The 19929-nt window shown below is 48.2% G+C and overlaps 1 protein-coding gene across 9 annotated transcripts in view; it reads left to right on the top strand.

The window, feature by feature from the left end:
* LOC138480864 (phosphatidylinositol-binding clathrin assembly protein-like) overlaps window positions 1-19929 on the top strand; it is a 1856059-nt gene that overhangs the window by 216149 nt on the left and 1619981 nt on the right. For all 9 annotated transcript variants that reach the window (XM_069612639.1, XM_069612640.1, XM_069612642.1 and 6 more), the window contains exon 2: window positions 12507-12649. In XM_069612639.1, the coding sequence (XP_069468740.1) occupies window positions 12507-12649 (143 nt within the window). The remainder of the gene's footprint in view (window positions 1-12506; window positions 12650-19929) is intronic.

Genomic DNA, 19929 nt, shown 5'->3' with positions numbered 1-19929 from the left:
CAGAAACATTAGATTGTGATACCCTTCGTTGAAGGAGCGCCACAGGGTTAACATTCACTCTCTGCCGATTCTCTGGTCCTTCGCTGCGACTCCCTATGACTGTCAGGCTTCGCGGCAGTGCTTCTGCAGTTGGTCTGCCTTTCCTTCCGCGAGCCTCGGGTAAGTTGCACTGTGGTCTCCAGGAACAACAACCACTCTGTTGATCTTCTGCGGCTTCCTGCTGTTTTGGTAGTACGTCGACTTCACAGCTGGTGGTCTTCTCACTTATTCTGGGTTTCACCCGTTGGGGTGATCTCTGCTGGCAGACCTTCCTCGGTGGCTGCTGCAACTCGTATGGTTGGAGCTCCTCCTGCTTTACCTCCTGCATGGCCATGAACTGCTTCCTCTTCACAACACAGCAAGGTCTCGGTCTGGGTTTTAAATATCCTGTTCCAGTGTTTCAGTTGTCAAAGACTAGACCGCATCCTTGAATGCCCACCGTTCTGAGTTCCCATTGCCTCTGAGCTCCTTCATCCAAGTACTTTTAGCCTTATGGGAATTGAAGTCCATTGGAGAATGTGTAATAGCAAGCGGTTCCATTTTTTACAGTACTCCATTGTCGGTTCAGGAATTATAGGGAGATGGTGAGATATGGAGATCCACACTGTCCTCCGGCATGAGTCTCCTCCCCCGTGATCTTCACATGAAACCACCCCCAGGGTCGGGATCAGGTAGCGGCTGCCTTTCCCTGGCCACAGGCGACTAGGCCAATAACTGGTTTCTAGGGAAAGTCACACACATTCTGATCATTGCCTTGGGGGTGCTGTTCTGTGGGAGGATCACTGTGGAGAAAAGGCTCAGGGAAATGAGGGGACTGTGCGATGAGGCGCAGAATTTATCTTCCTCTAGGGAGGATGACTGCGTAAGCCCAAAGTGTGTAATGGCTTGTTGTAAAAACCATTTTGCTGTGTCACACAATACACATGTAAACAGGGGTAAAAAAAACTCCCGAAACCCTAGGGCTTAGAAGAAAAACAAAAAGCCTGTTCAAAGTCCAAGAGGCTTGTAAAAGTGAGCGCCTATATACCCAAGGGTTCATTGAGCTGCAACAAATGCAAAAATAAATAAATAAAACTAAAGGCCTCTGTTACACCCAAAGGTACAGTGAAAGGGAATCTATGGATAACGATCTAAAAGAATTGCCTTTCCTTTTTCAATCCGGTTTAGTGACTAGTCCTTATGATATTCTGTTAGTGAATGTTATAAAGAATAAATGTGGGGTTAGAAGTGAAATTCAAACAAAAATCTTTATTAAATGGGATTTCAAGTTCCATAATCCCCTAAGTACTGGGACGAGAATGATGGCTGAAGAGGTGCAGTGTTGCAGGAGTGGTCAGATTATTAATGCAAATGACCCACACCCGAGTGAGGCTGAGAGGCTTAAAAGGCCCCCTCGGGTGCAGGCCATAAGTGAGAGGCAGAATGAGCAGGGGAAGTGCAGCAGGAAGCAGAAGCAGCATGGGTTGTGCAGGCAGAAACCGGAGGGGAGAGAAGATGCCAGGACCAATGCCTGGCAGAGAGCAGCTGCCAGTCCTGAGAGGAGTCTGTGCCTCTCAATTCCTGAAGTGCAGAGGTTGTTTAGCAGGAAGGGTTCAAGAGGGAAGCTTTCCCTCTGGCGATCTAATCAGCAGAGACTGCGCAGTGGGAAGCAAAGTCAAGAGAAACTTTCCCTTGTACCTCTGAGGGCCTTGAGGTTGTCTCTGGCGTGCATCAGAGGAACTGAGGAGCAACAAGAGCTCAATTTGCAGGTGGCGTGGGCGGCAGTGGGCTAAAAAGGTTTGCTGGGTTGTGAAATGCCACAGGGAGACAAGTCATGCAAACGGCGAGGGGAATTGAGGCGCACACCTTACCTAGTGAGTTCACAGCTTGTTATTGACCTCGGAGCGCTTCTTCCCTGCTCACGTAAGCAAGGCAGGAGTTTGGCGAGTGAAGGATACTCTCGTGTTTTCAATCTCACGCCACTGAAAAGCAGCAAAAGCAACACTTGCGAGTGAAAGTGATTCTCAAGGTAAACCTGAATCTCGAGTAATGAATGGCAGCAAAACCCTGTTAAAAGAAAACTAAAAGACTATATAACCATATAAGTGAGTCTATGGAAACCTCAACAATCTAGAGGGGGAACATTGTTAAAAGTGAACACCTACAAGTATTGCCCTAGCTAAGAGAGAATACAACCAAGGCAGTTACAATCTAGTAAACATTGCCAACAATGAAAAGGGGCTACTGGAAAGTTTTTGAAGCAGTGGAACTTGTTGACCATACCTGCTACAACATATGGTGAAAGCTGGTGTAAACTCACTTTGTCCAAGCAAAGCGAGGAGGAGTAAAATAACCTATCCCTATCTGTATTTGGTTACTTGTATAGTGGGGAAAAAGTGTCAAAAAGGCTGCCCTTTTGAGAAAAGAGACCCAGAAGGAGAGGATCATTACTTGCAGAAGAGCATCCAAGAGCACCACTGTAAGTCATGTTTTCTCTGAAAAGCGTTTGAGAGTTTTGAAGCTGCTAATTATTGAATATTATGAAGTGGTGGTACAACTTGAACCCCAAAAGCACTTATTGTGAAACACTGTTTTTCGAGGGGATTGGGTCCTCCGCCGTATTCCATATCTATGACAGGTAATGTCCACAGCTGTGCTGCTTCGGAAAATCTTTGGCGTCTGCGTCCTGCGTCGAAGACGTCGATGCGCCGTCCCCGAGGACGACCTCCGACGGCTGACGTCACCCGATGTGATAAGTAGGACGCACGAAGCCCATAGCCATAGTCTGTTTTTTCCGCAAACGTGTTCGCTTCGTGAATCTCGGTACGCCTCGACTCGTTGGAGTTTGCTGTTTTCGAATTCTCGGTTCGTTGAACCTGTTCGGTTTTTTGTGAAGTCCTGTTCGTGGCGATGTCTACTTCGTCTTCAATCCCGCGTCCGGGCTTCAAGAAATACGGGGACTGTGGGTCCAAGATGTTGGTCACAGACTTGCACGATGCCTGCCTCTGGTGCCTCGGGGAGGCCCACGATACGGACGACTGTGTCGACTGCTAGTCGCTCACGGCAAAGGCCTTGCGGGAATGCAAGAAGAAGCTGTCGGTAGGCCGGGTGTCTAAGCCCCGGAAGTCGAGGTCTGCGGGGCTTTCGACGGATGACTCGAAGGGCAACTCTCCGCATCATCGTCAGAAGTCCAGTGGGTCACCTTCCAGGAGTCGTCTCGCCACTCCTCCGCCTCTTCGAGGCATTCCCAGAAGTGCCGGCATAGGTCTCCTTCCCCGTCCTCTTCCGAGGACTCCGCCCGTCAGCGGGTCGCTTATCCCTCCATGCAAGCGACACCGGAGGAATGGGCTTCCTTCGGGAAGCAGATGCTAGCGATTCTTGAATGGCAGGGCACCGGTCCGTCCGCGCCTCCGAGTGGGGTCGTTCGGCACCGGTCGAGAGACACCGCTCGTACGCCTTCGGGCTCGGGTGGTCGGCACGGCTCGCCGGAGAGGTCCCGCTTGGACAAGGGTAGCCGTCCTCGCCATGCCCGTTCCACGTGCCGGTCGAGACCGCGCGATCCTGTGCCGTCTTCAAAGAAGACCTCGACGCCTGTGGCGTCGAGGTCATCGATGATTCCTCTCGAGGCTCTGCCTCCGAGGGGGTCGTCGACGCCGTCGGCACCTAGGTCGTCGAGAGACACGCTCAGAGCTCTGGCTTTGTGGCCTGTTCCGATGCTGGCGGCGCTGCAGCTGACGTCGACGCCGATTTTGCTTGACGCCGATTCGCTCGACATCGACGCCTTTTCTGCTGGCGCCAACTCGTTCTGCGCCCTCGACGCTTTTCGAGGCGGTTGTGTCGAAGGGGCCCCGTGGCACGGGATTGGCCCCTAGGAAGGCTCTGGCTAAGGTCAGGCACTGCTTTGGTCCCCAGGGGTCTTCCTCTCCCCGCCTGGAGTACATTTCAGAGGGTGATGAAGGCTCTGATGACGGCTTGGTTCCGGTTTCGGTTCCAGATGAGCTAATCTCGGGCATGATGCCAGTGGACTGGACACCTCTCCGGAGGTGGAGTTTTGTAGGCCGTAGCCTGGCACTCATGCCAATTCTTCATATTGGTGCCTTATGTCTCGGGTCACCGAGCACTTGGGTTGGTCTGCTCCCCCAGGGGAGTTCGTTCAGGATGATCTCACGGACATCCTTGATCTTGGTCCCCCCACTGACCCGGTTTTGCCGTTTCATATGGCTCTGCAGAGAAGGGTGGCGGCGGCTTGGACTGCTCCGGAGAGTCTCCCGGCAGTGGGCAAGTCTTTGTTGCGAAAATACCATCCAGCCAGTAGTGACCCCTGCTACTTGTCTAGGCACCCCACTCCGGAGAGTTTGGTGGTGCAGGCGGCTACGGCCCCGGCAAAGCGGGCGTCGTATCCTACCATCCCTTCTGATAGGGACGACAAACGTTTTGACAGCTGGGCGAAGAAAGTGTTTTCTTCAGGGGATATGGCGCTTCAGGTGGCCAACTCTATATGTGCCTTGTCTCGTTTCATACACCCTCTGTTGAACTGTGTGGCATTAGCGGCTGAACATATTCCCGAAGGGGACGAACGGGATGGTTTCCTTGCTATGGTTCAGGTTGGCAAGGATGCCATGTGTGAGGCCGTTCAGTCGGGTTTGGACATGGCAGATTGTGTCAGCCGGTCCATGGCGGCGGCCACCGTAATGCGCAGGTTTGCCTGGTTGCTGAAGTCTGTGTTCGCTCCTGATGTGCAGTCCCGGCTCCTCAACATGCCCTTTGACTGTGAACACCTTTTTGGCACCAAGTCTGACGAGAGCCTTGAGAGGTTGCAGACCTCCAAAGCTGCAGCAAAGTCGTTGGGCGCTGCAGTTCGCCAACCTCCGCCTTCTCGTCCTAGGGGACAGCAATGGAGGGGAGGTTCCTTTCGCTATTACTCGTCCTTCAATAAAGCGAGGGGAGCTAGCAGTCAAAGAGGCCATCGCAAGAGTGCCAGAGGTGGACACAAAGGTACTCGAGGTGCCAAGGCCGCTCGGGCAGTTGCCTCTTTGCCCTCAGGCAACGGCACAGCCGCTACTACTCAGTCATGAGGCCAGGTCCCATGGTTCGCCGGTTGGGGGAAGGCTGGCGCAGCATCTTGTAGAGTGGCAAGCCATTACTTAGTAGCCGTGGGTTATGATCTCCAGAACCCACACATCCGGTCTTCCTTTTCGGCAGAGGCCTCACGACAATCCACCAGGGAACCTCTTTGAAGTGTCCGGATCCGCTTCTTGCGCAGGAAATTCAAGCCCTGCTGGAGAAAGGCGCCATAGAACTGGTGCCTGTAGCAGAGAGGAGCAAGGGATGGTATTCCCCTTATTTTTTGATTTCGAAGAAAGACGGGGGATTGAGACCCATCATGGACTTGCGCGGTTTGAACAGACTCCTCGGGAAGGACAAGTTCAAGATGGTGACTCTTTCTCAAGTCCTCCAGGCCCTTCAACTTCAGGACTGGTTGGTGTCTCTCGACCACAAGGATGCTTACTTCCATGTGCCGATCCATCCCAAGCACAAGAAGTTCCTGAGGTTCGCGGTTGGCGACTCGCACTTTCAGTTTCGGGTCCTGCCGTTCGGATTGACCTCCGCCCGAGGGTTTTCACCAAGCTCATGGTGGTGGTGGCAGCGCATCTCAGGAAAGGGGGGATTCAAGTCTACCCTTACCTGGACGATTGGTTGATCAGGGGGCGCTCTCCCGAGCAAGTCCTGGATCATCTGTCCGTCGCCTGCCACTCCCTTCACAGGCTGGGCTTCTCCCTCAATTTAAAGAAGTCCCATTTGACACCGATGCAGCGGCTCCAGTACATCGGAGCAGTGCTCGACACGTTCCTGGGGCAGTGTTTTCCTCCTCAGGTGAGGGCTCTTCACATTCAGCAGATGGTGAAGAAGTTTCAATTTGCCCAGGATCTCCCAGCGTCCGAGTTCTTGAGACTGCTCGGCCTCATGGCATCCTGCATTCTTCTGGTGCCAGGGGCTCGTCTGCGGATGAGATCTTTGCAGTGGGCACTCAAGCTCCAGTGGTCTCAGTCCTCCGGCAGGCTGTCGGACCCTGTTCAGGTGCCGCCCTTGGTAGCCCGGGACCTTCTGTGGTGGGCCGTCAAGGGCAATCTGATGAAGGGGGCCCCATTTTGGCTGTCCTGGCCGGAGGTGACGATCGTGACGGACGCATCCCTCACGGGATAGGGAGCGCATGCCAACGAGTTGACAGTCAGCGGTCGTTGGTCTCCGTCGGAATCCAGACTCCATATCAATCTGTTGGAGCTGTGGGCCGTCAGGCTAGCCCTGAAGGCTTTTCTGCCGACTGTGCGCGGAAACAGTGTCCTGATTCTAACGGACAACACGGTGGCCATGCACTACCTCAACAAAAAGGGGGGGGGGCAGGGTCACTTCCGCTGTGCAGGGAGGCGATGCAGCTCGAGTTCTGGGCCATCCAGCAGGAAGTTTCGATCTCGGCAGTTCATCTGGCCGGAGACTACAACAAGATGGCCAACGCTCTGAGCAGGCAGAGCACGATCTCACGAGTGGGAGCTGGCTCAGGAGATTCTCCTGGAGATCTTCGCCCTTTGGGGGACCCCTCAAGTGGATCTCTTCGCCTCCAGTGTCAACCGGGAGTGCGAAAAGTTTTGCTCGTGGGAATTTCCTCCAAAAGGAGCTTTAGGAGACGCGTTCGTGGTGGAGTGTTCATTCCCACTGCTGTACGCGTTTCCTCCAGTCCCCGTCATCCCGCAAGTGCTGCGGAGGTTCGGTTCCCGGATGATCCTCATTGCTCCGGCGTGGGCCCAGAGGACATTGGTACCCGGACCATCTCGACTTGTCCATCTGCCCTCCACGTCGTCTTCCCTACCGAGTCGATCTGCTCTCACGGGAGGGGGGTCAGGTTCTCCATCCAGAGGTCAGATCCCTCAACCTTCACACTTGGCTTCTGAAAGGTTGAGGTATAAAGATTGGGACCTCCCTGAAGACGTGATGGAGGTGTTGCTCTCGGCCAGGCGGCCGGCAACAAAGTCTCTGTACCGTTGCTGTTGGAGAAAGTTCTGCGACTGGTGCAGAGTTAAGAATGTGGATCCTTTTGAATGCGACATTCCCATGGTTCTGTCTTTTTTGCTTTCCTTGGCCCACAGGGACTTGCAAGTGGGGACCATTAAAGGTTATCTGGCGGCGCTTTCCATATTTAAGCGCTCGTCTGAAGAGTGTTCCTATTCTAAGATTCCGTTAATTTCGCAGTTTTTGAAAGGGCTCACTAATGTGTTCCCTCCGTCACCTTTTCTGGTTCTCGGTTGGGATTTGAACCTTGTTAAGTTTCTTGAGGGTGCTCCGTTTGAGCCTTTACATTCTTGCCCTTTGAAGCTGTTAACTCCGAAAAATGTGTTTTTGGTTGCGGTTACTTCCGCTCGCAGAGTGAGTGAGTTACAGGCACTTTCAGTTAAGCCACCCTTCACTGTGTTTCATAAGGACTGGTGGTTTTGGAATTTCATTTGAGCTAGAAGGTTGTTCTTCCGGCGTTCTATCCTCCTCCACATCCTGGTAAGGAAGAGGAGAGGCTCCATAGGCTTGATCCTAGGAGAGGGTTGAGCTTTTATATTTCGCGCATGTCCCGGGTCAGAGTGGACGATCAACATTTCATTGGTTACGCTGGAAAGCGTTTGGGACAAGCTGTGACGAAACAGATTTTGTCTCGTTGGATTATTTTAGCTATCTCCGAGTGTTACCGCTTGGCGGGTAAGGATCCTCCGGCTGGCTTGCGGGCCCATTCTACCAGGGGAGTGGCTGCGTCTACTGCCCTGCAGAGGGGAGTTCCTATTCGTCACATCTGTGATGCAGCCACCTGGGCTTCAGTACATACTTTTGTACGTCACTACTCCCTCGATTCCATCAGAGGGCTAGATCTGGTCTTTGGCAAGGCAGTTCTCTGTTCCGCAATTTGATTGGGCATGCTAAATTTGTATTCTAAATTCTTTCCCACCTCCTTGCTTTGTACTGCTTTGGGAGTCTGTCATAGATATGGAATACGTCAGAGGACCCAATCCCCTCGAAGAACAAGTTACTTTCTTACCTGGTAACGTTCTTTCGATGGGATGTCCGACGACGTATTCCATATCGCTCCCTCCCTGCCTTCCCCGCTGCAGAATTTCTTTTGCAATTGAAGCTTGCGTTCCGCAAGGCCTTGTGTGTCTGACTGGCAGAAAACTGGTGGCACACTTTCTGGGAAAAAAACTATAACTGAGGCTATGGGCGTCGTGCATACTACTTATCACATCGGGTGATGTCGGCCGTCGGAGGAGGTCCTCGGGGACGGCGCATCAACGTCATCGACGCAGGACGCAGACACCAAAGATTTTCCGAAGCAGCACAGCTGTGGACATTACCTGTCATAGATATGGAATACGTCGTCGGACCATCCCATCGAAAGAACGTTACCAGGTAAAAAAGTAACTTGTTCTTTGGCAGGGGAGTATTCCTGCATTCAAACTGTTGCCGTACGACTGGCATGGTAGTAAACCAGTTGGAAGTTGAAGTGCTTGTGATGCTAAAGGTATTTGTGGCAAATCATCTTGACAAGACAATTATTGTTGCTATTGATGAACTGAGCATTTGTTATATGAAGGGAAAGAGCCTTCTGTTTTTCTGAGTTGGAACTTTGTATTGACAAGTTGAAGTGGAATCGTATTGTGGTTAAACATTGTTGCAAATCAGGATTTCCTTGTTTTCTTTTATTGAACTATGAAATGGAATCCCGTTTAAATCTGGGGAAGGGGAATTAGCCCAAGTTAGAAAACGAGACACTGGTGACATTACAAATTCAATCCTTATTGTTTGTTTGGATTTGCAATGTATTTTCTTGTAATTGTTGTGTGTGTATGTGTGAGGGACAGATATCCTTTGTAAGAGTTTTCTTTAAGTTTATTATAGGCAGGCAAGCCCTCGTCAGGGTAGGGCTAGTGAGGCGTTCATCCTACCTTGTATTATAATAAAAGGGCATTTGTTGAGAAACCTTCAGAGTTGTCCTCCCCTTTCTGACCCCTCACACCAACCAGAGCCTTTTATTCCAGCACAAACACACTCCCTGTTAGATACAATGAATGGAGGTACATGTACAGCCACAACCAGGCCCATCCAGATGCCATTCTCTGCTTCCCCCACTAATCTCTTTGTCTGTGGCAGTCCGGACTGGATCACCTTTCAGTATGCAGAGCTTTTTTTCTGTTTATAACCTTATTTTGTCTGATTTTCTTGTCTTCCTTTGAATGTTACCTACGGTTTGAGGGACTGGTCCCTGTTCGCATGCCAGGAAAATGAATATGCTCCACGTACAAACCAGCATCAAATGCCACTGCAAATGATGGACCCTCACTCCTTGTATTTGGAGTGCTTGGGGCAGAGCACTGTTGGGACACGTGCTTGTGTTATGACATACTTTCTTCCTGCCAAATGTCTCAGCTATGTCCCCTTTGCACTGGAACACATCAAATCCTATACTAGCCATTTTATTTTGCTTAGTCTGCCTACTTTGCCCAATGAGCCATTACATTCCTGCTAGGTTTGCATGTAGCAAAATATCAGCCAAACAAAGTTGCCATCAGTTGTTTCAGGGGTTTACTTATTATTAAGACCTAACTGTCGAAAAACTGTACCCCCAAAAATGCCAACTGATGGGGGAAGATGGTAAAGAAAAAGTGGATGTTTGACAGACAGATCCCATGTATTGATGGCAACTAGTATGAGAGATGGTGTCCAGACAGTGGGGACCTGAGAAAGGAGAACACACATTTTGTTGAGGTTAACGCATGAGCCGGATCACTTGCAACATCACAGCTACGATGCCAAGAGAGGCCCTAACCTTCAAACATTGTATTTACGTACACCATACGCGAGCAGTAGAGGAAATGCCCATTTTGATTACATTAGTGACACTTTACTGTCACATGATATAATTATTTTTCAAAACTTTGGCCAATTACCTATATTGAAATAGTTGTTTATATTCAAGTTAGTTTAGCTGTTTTATTGCTTCATGTTCGCCCAAAGGAGAGCTTTGCTAGGGGTAAAAACAGCAATGAAAATAACAAATTACAAATCTCCCTGGATGGTTGATTGAAATAAAGGTTGAGTTTATTAACCATAATACTTTATTAATACATATTTGATCCACCTGGAAGGTCACTAACTTCGTCATTCATTTTTGATTCATTGAGTGTTTACACAGTTTAGCTGATATTTCAGCATTGGGCTTAATATGAAAAAATACAGAATGTTGAGAATGTATGGACTCTTAATGATTCAATTGAAAGAGGAGTTAGTCTTGGAATCCTTAATTTTTAGTAAACTGGCAGCTAGATTCTTTCTAAAATGTAATGGACTTTCATGGCTTTTTGGAGCTCCTGGAGGGGTTGTGATGTCACAAAAAGCAGAGTGAAGGAATTGATATATTAGCCGAGTCTGGACAGTTTATGGCAACAAATGATGATTGGGGTGTGGTGGCTGGGCAGGGCACACAATGTGTCATTGGTTGTGTGTGGTATCAATTATTGGAATTTTATAACAAAGGAAGTTGTGATGAGGTTATGCTAACAAGCAAAGTATTTGTATGCTGGGCATTAACACTTTATAGTTCGTATTTATGTTTTGCCTTTATGTGTGTTAAACATGTGGTACTAACTATAATAAACAAATTAAGAATGCCACAAAGCTAGTGCCCTTTCTGGTTGGGTGGTATACTTGTATTAGGATCAGCTTCTCTGAATGTGTGAGTGGATTGTGTGTGCTGGTATAGCCATTTAAGCAACCTTGGTGTGAACTACCTCCCTGCAATTTTCTTCAGCATAATAATTCTTCATATAATATTTGTTTCATCAAAGCATTTCTTTGTTGTGTAGGTATAGATCAATTGCAAGAGGCTGTTTGTAATGATTGTTATTGTAATCGTTTATTTGTAAAGCGCTTATACACAAGTGAAGTACTTCGAAGCGACTCAAGGCGGGATGGGAACAAGGGAATACAGTAGTCATTCTTAGGCCTTGAAGATTCCAAATGATCTTAACAAAAATCTATCATAGTGGGCTAGAGGCATTTCAACTAGTGCAAGTGCATGACAGGAAGGAATGAGGGAGGGGGGAGGAGGAGAGGAGCATCAACAAACTACTATACTTAGACAACGCATAAAATAAGCAGTAGTATAGCAATTTGCTATGCAATTCTTGTAGATAGTAAATTGACACTTGAGTAGCACACCTAGCTATTTAAATGACCCTGTTTAATTGAAGCACAGCTCACCCTGCATTCGCCTGAAGCCCTCAATGCTCTCTCCACTCTTTTCTCTGCTCACTGCAAGTTCAAATGAGGCTAATGGAGAGTGCAGCAGAAATCATCTTCTCCACTCTTGAACGCTCCAAAGGCCTGTGTAGGAGTGCTAGGCAAGAAAAGTTCTTTCTTTTTCAAATAATTGCAAACTAGAAGTAATCGGGATGATATTAAGTTAACTATATCCTGTTTGTTAAGGACCAGTATGTGTTACTGAATTTATTTTAAAGACAGTCCTTCAAATATATTTCTAAAAATGCAAGTTCATAAATAATGCATAATTACAGTATTGCTATATAATGTTGTATTGTAGCTCATTTTAGTCGTGGGTACAAATAACGTCTGGTGCCATTAAATATATCAGCCCAAAATTGCTAATCAAATGTTTGTTTGCTAATCAAGTACATTTTAATTAGCAAATTCTTCTAATCAATTTTTGAAAACTAATTTATGCCTTGGTACTAGGCCTAACGACTAATCGGATAGTGCAAGTGCATTACAAGGAGTGGAGATAGAAGGGGGAGCAGGGGTGAGAGGGAAAAAGCCACATAAAACAATAAGCTTCTGCATGGTCACATTTCAGAATGATTGGTCGTCACTAATACGCCTATGTTTGATTAGTTCATGTACAACCAAGCAAGGGAGTGGAGACAAAGGGACAACAGGGCAGACACACTTGCTAGGCCTAGTGTGTTCATGGTCGTGCGCAGACAGAAAGTGCGTGGGAGGGTTAAAATAAATTCAAAGGTTTAGTGCAAGAAGCATACAGTAGGTGAAACGAGTAGCTTGGAGTGATTGCTCAACCTTTGCGTTTATTTTGCTTTACCTTACATCAAAAATCACACCACAAATGTTTCCACAACAGCGGAGAGCACATATGTCAGAGGATGGTACATTATTGTGAGTGAAAGTGTAAGCGCATACAGTGTAGGCATGTTGTCCATGTTATGCTGGTAGCCTTTACACAACCTACACATCAATGTGGCAATTTTTCAGTACTTGTAGGGCAAATAAAAGAAGGTGCATGGTCTGGAAAAGGATACAGAAGGGATGTAAACTCCTGTGGATTTTGGAGATAAATCTTCTATTTGTTTGCTGATATTTGTAATATTTTGTTTGCAGATGTAATGTTTTGATGTCTTATTCTCAATGTTTGTTTCTTTTATTAGACCTTCTTCAGTGCACAAATGAGATGAATGTGAATATTCCACAGCTGGCAGACACACTGTTTGAGAGGACAGCTAATAACAGCTGGGTAGTCGTGTTTAAAGCTCTTATTACAACGCACCACCTCATGATGTATGGAAATGAGGTAAGCTTCTTGTTGTAATCACTTAAGATGTATATGTAACTGCGGCCAGCAGAGAAGATTTAGCTAGTGGCCTGGGATTTATTGGGGTGTAAAATAAACCATTAATTCTTTTTGTATAAAACGTAACCTGAAGTCATAAAATTGAAATGTACCAAGAAACATAATTTATTTTTTCCTAATTACTTTCTACGTCTAGATTAGTAGGAGGTTTAGTTGATGTAAGTGTATACTCCCACAGGGTTGCGAGTTCCCTGAAATGCCCCCTACAGTGACAGATGGAGGCTGGTAATGTGACGGCTCAGGATTTAGAGAGGTGAACTCTCTATTATTTTTTTTAAACTCGTTATTATTGAGTTTTGTTTACAACCTGTAAACAAACAAAACATACATACATGCATGCAACAGACGGGTGTATCATACAGCATAGAATAGTGTCTCAAAGCACATTTCAGGTTGTTCCCGCTTGTAACGTGATCTTGTGTGGGTCATGTATGTGTATTTCCTGGACAGGGTGCGGGGGGGGGTCGGGTAATCCGTAGGTTGGTTCCCAGCTGCAGGTAACCCAGGGTGAGCGTTGTACCTCGCCCATTGTCTGGGGGGTGCCAGTGCCTTTTCTTTTACTCGCTTGGGTGGCTCCAGTCAGACTCTGCTGAGAGGGAGAACATGGTTTGTTGCAATTTGGTCCAAGCATCAATCATGCTGCTTTCCCCTTTGTAGTGCATTATGCCACACCACTGATTCGGCCAGCAAACACCGTCTTATGTCTGCCCACCACACTTCTATCTTCGGACCTGTTTTGGATTTCCAGTCTTTCACAATCCTGCGATCTGCCGGGATGCCCAATGGGTCCTTCATTTTAGCGAGGTGTACGGACTGCCTGTTGCCTCTCGGGAATAGTCCAAGCAGGAAGGATTCAGGCAGCCAAGCATGCAGTTGGAGGCCACCTGTGGTTGCTCTTGCTTTCATTTCCTCCCAGAATTTCCCGATCACCGGGCATGACTAGAACAGCATGTTTGCGTTTTCTGTGGTGCGTCTTGAACATGACTGGACATGACTGCCTTGTCTTGCTTCCCATTTTGGAGAGCCTGTTTGGGGTTAAGTATTCTCTGTGTTACATATAATTGTGTTAGTTGGAATGTGGCGTTTCTGGAAACCTTTTAAAAAAAAAAAAAGAACTCTAATTGATTTTTATTGAAGAGTAGTCATGGTTGAGTTATAACAGTACACTTTTACTGATTTACATAATACTCAGCTCATCATGATAGGCTGCTGGATTTTCGTTTTTCCCCTTGTGTAAAAAGAGAATAAAATTACCCCATGGATGGCATGAATGACGACAAAACTGAGATCCTGATCCTGGGCTAACGGTCAACCTTAAACAACTGGACAACAACTACGCTGCCTTCAAGATAGATGGAAACACAATTAAGGTTATGAAAGAAGTTAAAATCCTTGGCTTCTATCTTGACTTTACATTTGCCCTTGGCAAACAGGTAAACTCTTTGGCGTCCTCATCTGCCTATATGTGTAAGTTAACCAGGGCCTGCAGGGCATTTCTATCGAAGGCTAGCTGTATTATTCTAGCTAACGCATTAATATTGTCAAAATTGGATTACTGCCATGCCCTTTACCTCGGCGCTAACAAGTATATTTGAGCTAAAATCCAAATCTTACAAAACAATGCGTTAAGAACAGTTTTGAACATCCCTAACAGAGAACATGTCAGAACTCTAAAGAGAAAACCGCTGGCTGAAAATAAATGATAGAATCCTGCTTAAAACAGTGACCATGACCTTCAAGTGCTTAAACAAAGCAGCACCCCCCCTATCTAACAGAGAGAATTGTAAGAAAAACCTCCAGCCGCCCTTCTAGAACCTCGAGCGCCTTCTGCCTCAACATTCCCAGATTTAGACTAATACAATCTGGAGGAATTAGCTTTCCAGTAAAAGCCGCCTAATCCTGGAATGCACTACCTATTGACCTCAGAATTGATCAATCACTCTTCAGCTTCAGGCGTAACACCTTGAACTGGCTGCGTTCTAAAGACTTTTGATCTGCCTTTCGGCATCTGGCTCTGAATCTATCTTGATTATGTACTATCTGCACTAATTTACTGTGTCTACCTCTGCTTATCTAATCCATACCTTTGCTCTACTATGTACCTTATCCTTATTTAACCTGTACCCTTCTATGATTATGCATTTTCTGCACCTATATTATTTGCCTAGCTTGGTTTATCCAATCCTTATCTATGCCTTATTATGTACCCTATCCGGCTCAACTTCTGGCTTCTCTGATTCCATGTATGTACTTGTTACCTGCCTTTCCTTGTAACCTAAGCTGTAAATCTCCTTATGCAACCTTTGCACCCAATTACCGCCGGGTTTGGTGTGCCCTACATATAAATAAAATCAACCCCCGCCTGATTTCAACCCCCTTCCCACCCTCTCTTCCTCCCCTCTCTTCCTCCCTTATCACGCTTGTTCTCATTCAGGTTTTACGTCCCCTACCAGGTCTCTTGGGTCACGCGGTCCGCTCTAGACTGGGTTCTGTCCGGGTCGTATCTCTAGGAAGGGTGCCCATTCCATTTCTCTGGAGGGAGTTTGGCTGTATTTGTTTAGTGAGCTATTCCATTCTGTATATATCGAGGACCTTTGCAACCCATTGCTTCTCACTGGGGAGATCCGCCCTTTTCCAGCCGCCTGCGATGCTTGCCCTGGCCCCTAGTAGCAGGAAATGTGGAGATGTGCGGGAATTTGACCCAGTTCCCTTCCATTAACTCTATCCCAAACAACACTAGGAGAGGGTCCAGTTGTCTCTCCACCCCGTCCAGGTTCCGTATTCATCCCGGAATTTCCTTCAAGTATCTCTGCACCTTTTCGCAGGGCCACCACATATGCCAGTAGTTTGCTCTCGACCCACAATTACTTCAGCAATGGGGGTCTGATCCCGGGTACATCTGTGAGTCTCACTGGGTCCCACTGCAATCTGTATAGTAGTTTCAACCCATGAAGTTTGTACTGGAAGGCCGCTGATGTGTGATGCGCGTTCTCACATAGCCTTTGCCACTGCTCATCCTCTATCTTAATTTCCATATCCCTTTCCTCCTGTGTACCTCTGTCTCCCTCTTGCGCTTCCAATAGGGCCTGGTATAGTGTGGAAATGAGTCCCTTCATCCCCTTGCCTGTGTCTAACACTTTCTCTTTGCGTGTTAGTTCCCTTTGCAGGTTTTCCTTCCATTCATCTGATATCACCACCCCTTTGAGTTGTAGGTATGTAAATACCGAGATCTTTCCCCCTCCCAAAAGTTTACTAGCTCCTTGAGTTCTATGAACGCTTCTTTTTTTAGGACCTGCCCCACTTTTCCAGTCCTCCCTCAAACCAATCCTGGAATTGCTTGTGCCTGGGATTGCGGTCCCTGATCGGTGGTGCCCAGATGTGACTCAGAGGCAAGGGCCCGATTGTTGCACATGTCATTTCCTTCTTGATTCTCCAGAGGGGACCCCATGCGCCCTTACCTTTCTCCAGGCGGCCTCCTGAGATGCCCACAGCCATTCCCTGAGTGTGACCAGGCGAAAGAGGTGATTCTCAATGCTCACCCATTTCTTTTGTTTGTCACCCCGTAGGTGGGGGGATCAGAGCTCTAAATTGGGCTGCCCTGTAGTATGTGCGCAGTTCCAGTAGTCCCACTACTCCCTTTCCCCTGGGTTGTACCGGTTGTGTATAGGCTACTGTTTCTTACCCTGCCAGAGGAATCTCAGTATCCTCCTTTTTAGCTCGCCAAAGTGTATATGGGGCAGTTCTACAGGCAACACCTGATATAGGTATAGTACTCTGTGGAGGACAATCATTTTGAGCACATTCAGACGCCCAACCCACGAGATGGTGAGTTTCGACCAGGTGTAAAGTGCCCCAAAGAGGCGGTGGAGTAGAGGGTGGAAGTTCGTCTCATATAGTTTTTCCAAGTTCCTGGGGATCTTCACCCCGAGATACTTCAGGCTATATTCCTTGACCTGTATCCCTAACCCCTCCCAATCTCTTCTATGCTCTTCAGTTGTTACCCCGAGTGGGAGGCGAATCTATTTATTCACTCTTACTACCGTACTCTTACTACCTGGAGTACTTTCCGCACTTTCTCTTTTACTTCCGAGAGGTATACCAGAACGTACCAGAACGTCGCTCACATACATACTTAATTTATGGGACTCGCCTCCTACCCTAATGTCCTGTATCTGGACGTCTCTGCGGATGTCCTTCCCCAGGGGTTCCATTGCAAAGGAGAGGGGATACAGGTCAGCCCTGTCTAGTGCCCCTACTGAGCCCGAATTCCCTGGATTGCGCCCCGTTCACTACCACCCTTGCCGTTGGTCCCGAGTAGATGGCCCTAATGACCCTGCACATTTTGTTTCTCACTCCTTATTTTTTTCGCAGCACTGTGAACAGGAACCCCCCATTTGACACGGTCGAAGGCTTTCTCTGTGTCTTAGCTCAGGAGCTCATAGTTCCCTGGGGTCCCATCGACATGTTCCATGAGATCTAAGGTTTTCCTTACTGCGCCTGGGCCTTGCCTACCCGGTATAAACCCCATCTGATTTGAGTGCACTATTCTGAGCAATTTCTTCTCGAACCGTGTTGCTAGGATTCGTGTGAATATTTTTTGATCTACGTTCAGAAGTGAGATGGGGTGATAGGCTGCATATTGTGTGGGTCTTTCCCCTCTTTAGGGATCACTGATATTAGAGCCTTGCTGAAGGTGTCTGGGCCTCTCCCGTTTCTAGGATATGATTGTACAGTTGTATCATGTGTCGAGCCAGGATCCCAGAGTATATTTTATAAAACCTTACGGTGTAGCCGTCCTCCCCCGGGGCTTTACGATTAGGCAAACTGGATATCGCTTCCTGTACCGGCTCTATTGCTATTGGGCTCTCCAGGTGTTTCACCTCCAAGTCTGTGAGTTTGCTCATGTCTATCCTGTCTAGGTATTCCATCACCGCTTCCTCCACCACAGGTGTTTTAGATTTGTAAAGGGTCTGGTAGTATTGGGCAAATACCTCTGATATCTCCTCAGGCATATCCCGAGTACCCCCTGTGGGGTTCGCAAGGGTTGATACCCACCTCTCCACCCTCTGTGCTCGAAGTCTCCCTGCCAGCAGCGCGTCTGCTTTGTCCCCTTTCTCGTAATATTTCAGTTTGAGGTACCTCTGTTTCCACACAGTCTCCCCAAACCCCAGTGCCTTCAGTTCTGCTCTTTTGGTGAGTATCTCCTTCCTGATCTCCTCGTTTTCCCCCTTCCATTGTGTGTATCCTTCGCCCTCAACAATTTCTTTCCTCAACTTACCTTGTCTCAGGTTCCTTTCCCTTCTTGCCCCCTCTCTGATGAGCAGTCCCCTCCAGGTTGCCTTTCCCGCTTCTCAGACCACCCCCTTGCCCACTTGCCCCGTGTCATTCAGTTTGAAGTATTCAGTGATCTCCTTTACAAGGTGATCTGCAAAGAGAAGGTCCTTCCAAAGCGTCTCGTTGCAGCGCCAACTACTGTCTGGCCTATAAAGCCCTCTCACATCCAGGGACATGAGGACGGTCCAGCCCACCGGTCTGATTTCACTATGGGTCACTCTTGGCTCTTGATCCCTGTTCGTGAGAAGGTAATCTATCCTGGTGTAGGTTTTGTGTGGGGCTGAGTAAAATGTGTACCCCTCTACCCTGGGGTGGTGTTCTCTCCGCACATCTATTAGACCGCAGGCTTCCATCGTTCTTCCAAGATGCCCAGGTCTGGTTCCCACCTCCCCTCGTAACGTGCTCTCTTCGGTCTTTCTGTCCTTCGCTTCATCTGCCCAGGAGTTAGTTTCCCCCTACTATATACCGGTCAGTTTCCTGCTCCTGTATCACGTTGAGTGCGTTCGATATAAAGTGTGCCTGCCCCTGATTGGGGGCGTATAGCGCTGCCAGGATCCCTCTCGCCCTTCCAGAGTCCCTTTCAATAACAGTAGCCTTCCTTGTAGCAGACTGGTAGTTATGCACTCCCGCAGTTTGCATTGTTAATGTAACACTATTCCGACCCCCCCTTCTTTGTGTCCCCTGAAGCCCAGTGGTCCTGCCCCTCTTATTGCTCTCTCCTTTTAGTAAACGTATCTCCTGCAGGAACAACACGTGGAGGTCTGCTTTGTGAAATTCTCTAGCTACCAATGACCTTTTGTTCGGGGAGTTCAGGCCTTTCACATTTAGCATCCCCACCAAGACACCCCTTCCAGCTTCATCCCTCCCTCCTTTGTGAATACATTTCATCAGTTTATCTGGCGACTCTGTTCTTTCAACATATCTCCATCAACGTGGGTGCGAAGTTCCTCATCGGTGCTGTCTCTTTCCTTGGAGCCGTAACATTTGTGTAAACTCACCGCCCCCCCCCCCCCACAAGAATGATTTAACTAAAAATAAATGTAACAGACTTGGAAAGTGTCCTGGATATGCCCTCTCACAGAGGGCCACCCTGGAGCGGAGTTTACTGCCTCCCTCCGGTAAATCTTTTACACTGCTTTAAGTGTCTGCCGAACTCTTATGGTTCCATTCTGTCATTTATGCATTCTGCTCTCCTAGTTCCTGTTTAGTCTTTGGTCTTGCGTGGCTGGTGTCTTGCGGTGTCGGGGGCCCGTTAAGCTGCATGTAATTCCTCCCCGTTTGTCACCTCCTTCTTTGAGGACCCGGTGCGGGGCTCGGCCTCTCCCCACTTGTGGATGGGTCCCGTGGGCTCCTTGGCTCAGCTCCAAGATGTGCTGTGAGGTGGTCCAGGGCCTGCTCCGCTTCTTCTGCTGATGTTATGCAGTAGTCCACTTCGAATTGCAGTGAAAACGGGTAGCCCCATCTGTACCTAGTTCCTTTATCCTGAAGCCATGTCCCAGCAGTCTTAGCCGTTATACCACGTAGTTTCCTTCAGTATCCCCTGACCACCTCGCCCAGCGACTGCCTCCGGCCTTCTCACTACGTGCGGTTTCCCCGGGTGTTTCTCCCCACTGTGTCAATGTCATGGCACAGGATATTCCCCACTGGGGCCGTATCGTTTGGGTGGGGGCACTCCATCTCTGGTGCCCAGTCTTTTAATCCTTCATGTCCTTTCCTCTTTTTTCATTATCTTTTTTCTTTTGTCCTTTTATTTTAAATCCCCCATCTTCTTTCCCTGTGGGTTCTTATTGCTTGCGCTGTGTCTGGTAGCCCTGTTTGGCCCTCTTTTCCATCAGCCTCCGTCCATCGGGTTCCCCTCACCCCTGTGCCTTCTCTGTAGGTTGTGT

Source organism: Ambystoma mexicanum, chromosome 5p, assembly GCF_040938575.1.
Source record: "Ambystoma mexicanum isolate Mex_15411 chromosome 5p, UKY_AmexF1_1, whole genome shotgun sequence".
NCBI lineage: Eukaryota > Metazoa > Chordata > Amphibia > Caudata > Ambystomatidae > Ambystoma > Ambystoma mexicanum.
This window is presented reverse-complemented; position numbering and strand designations above follow the sequence as displayed.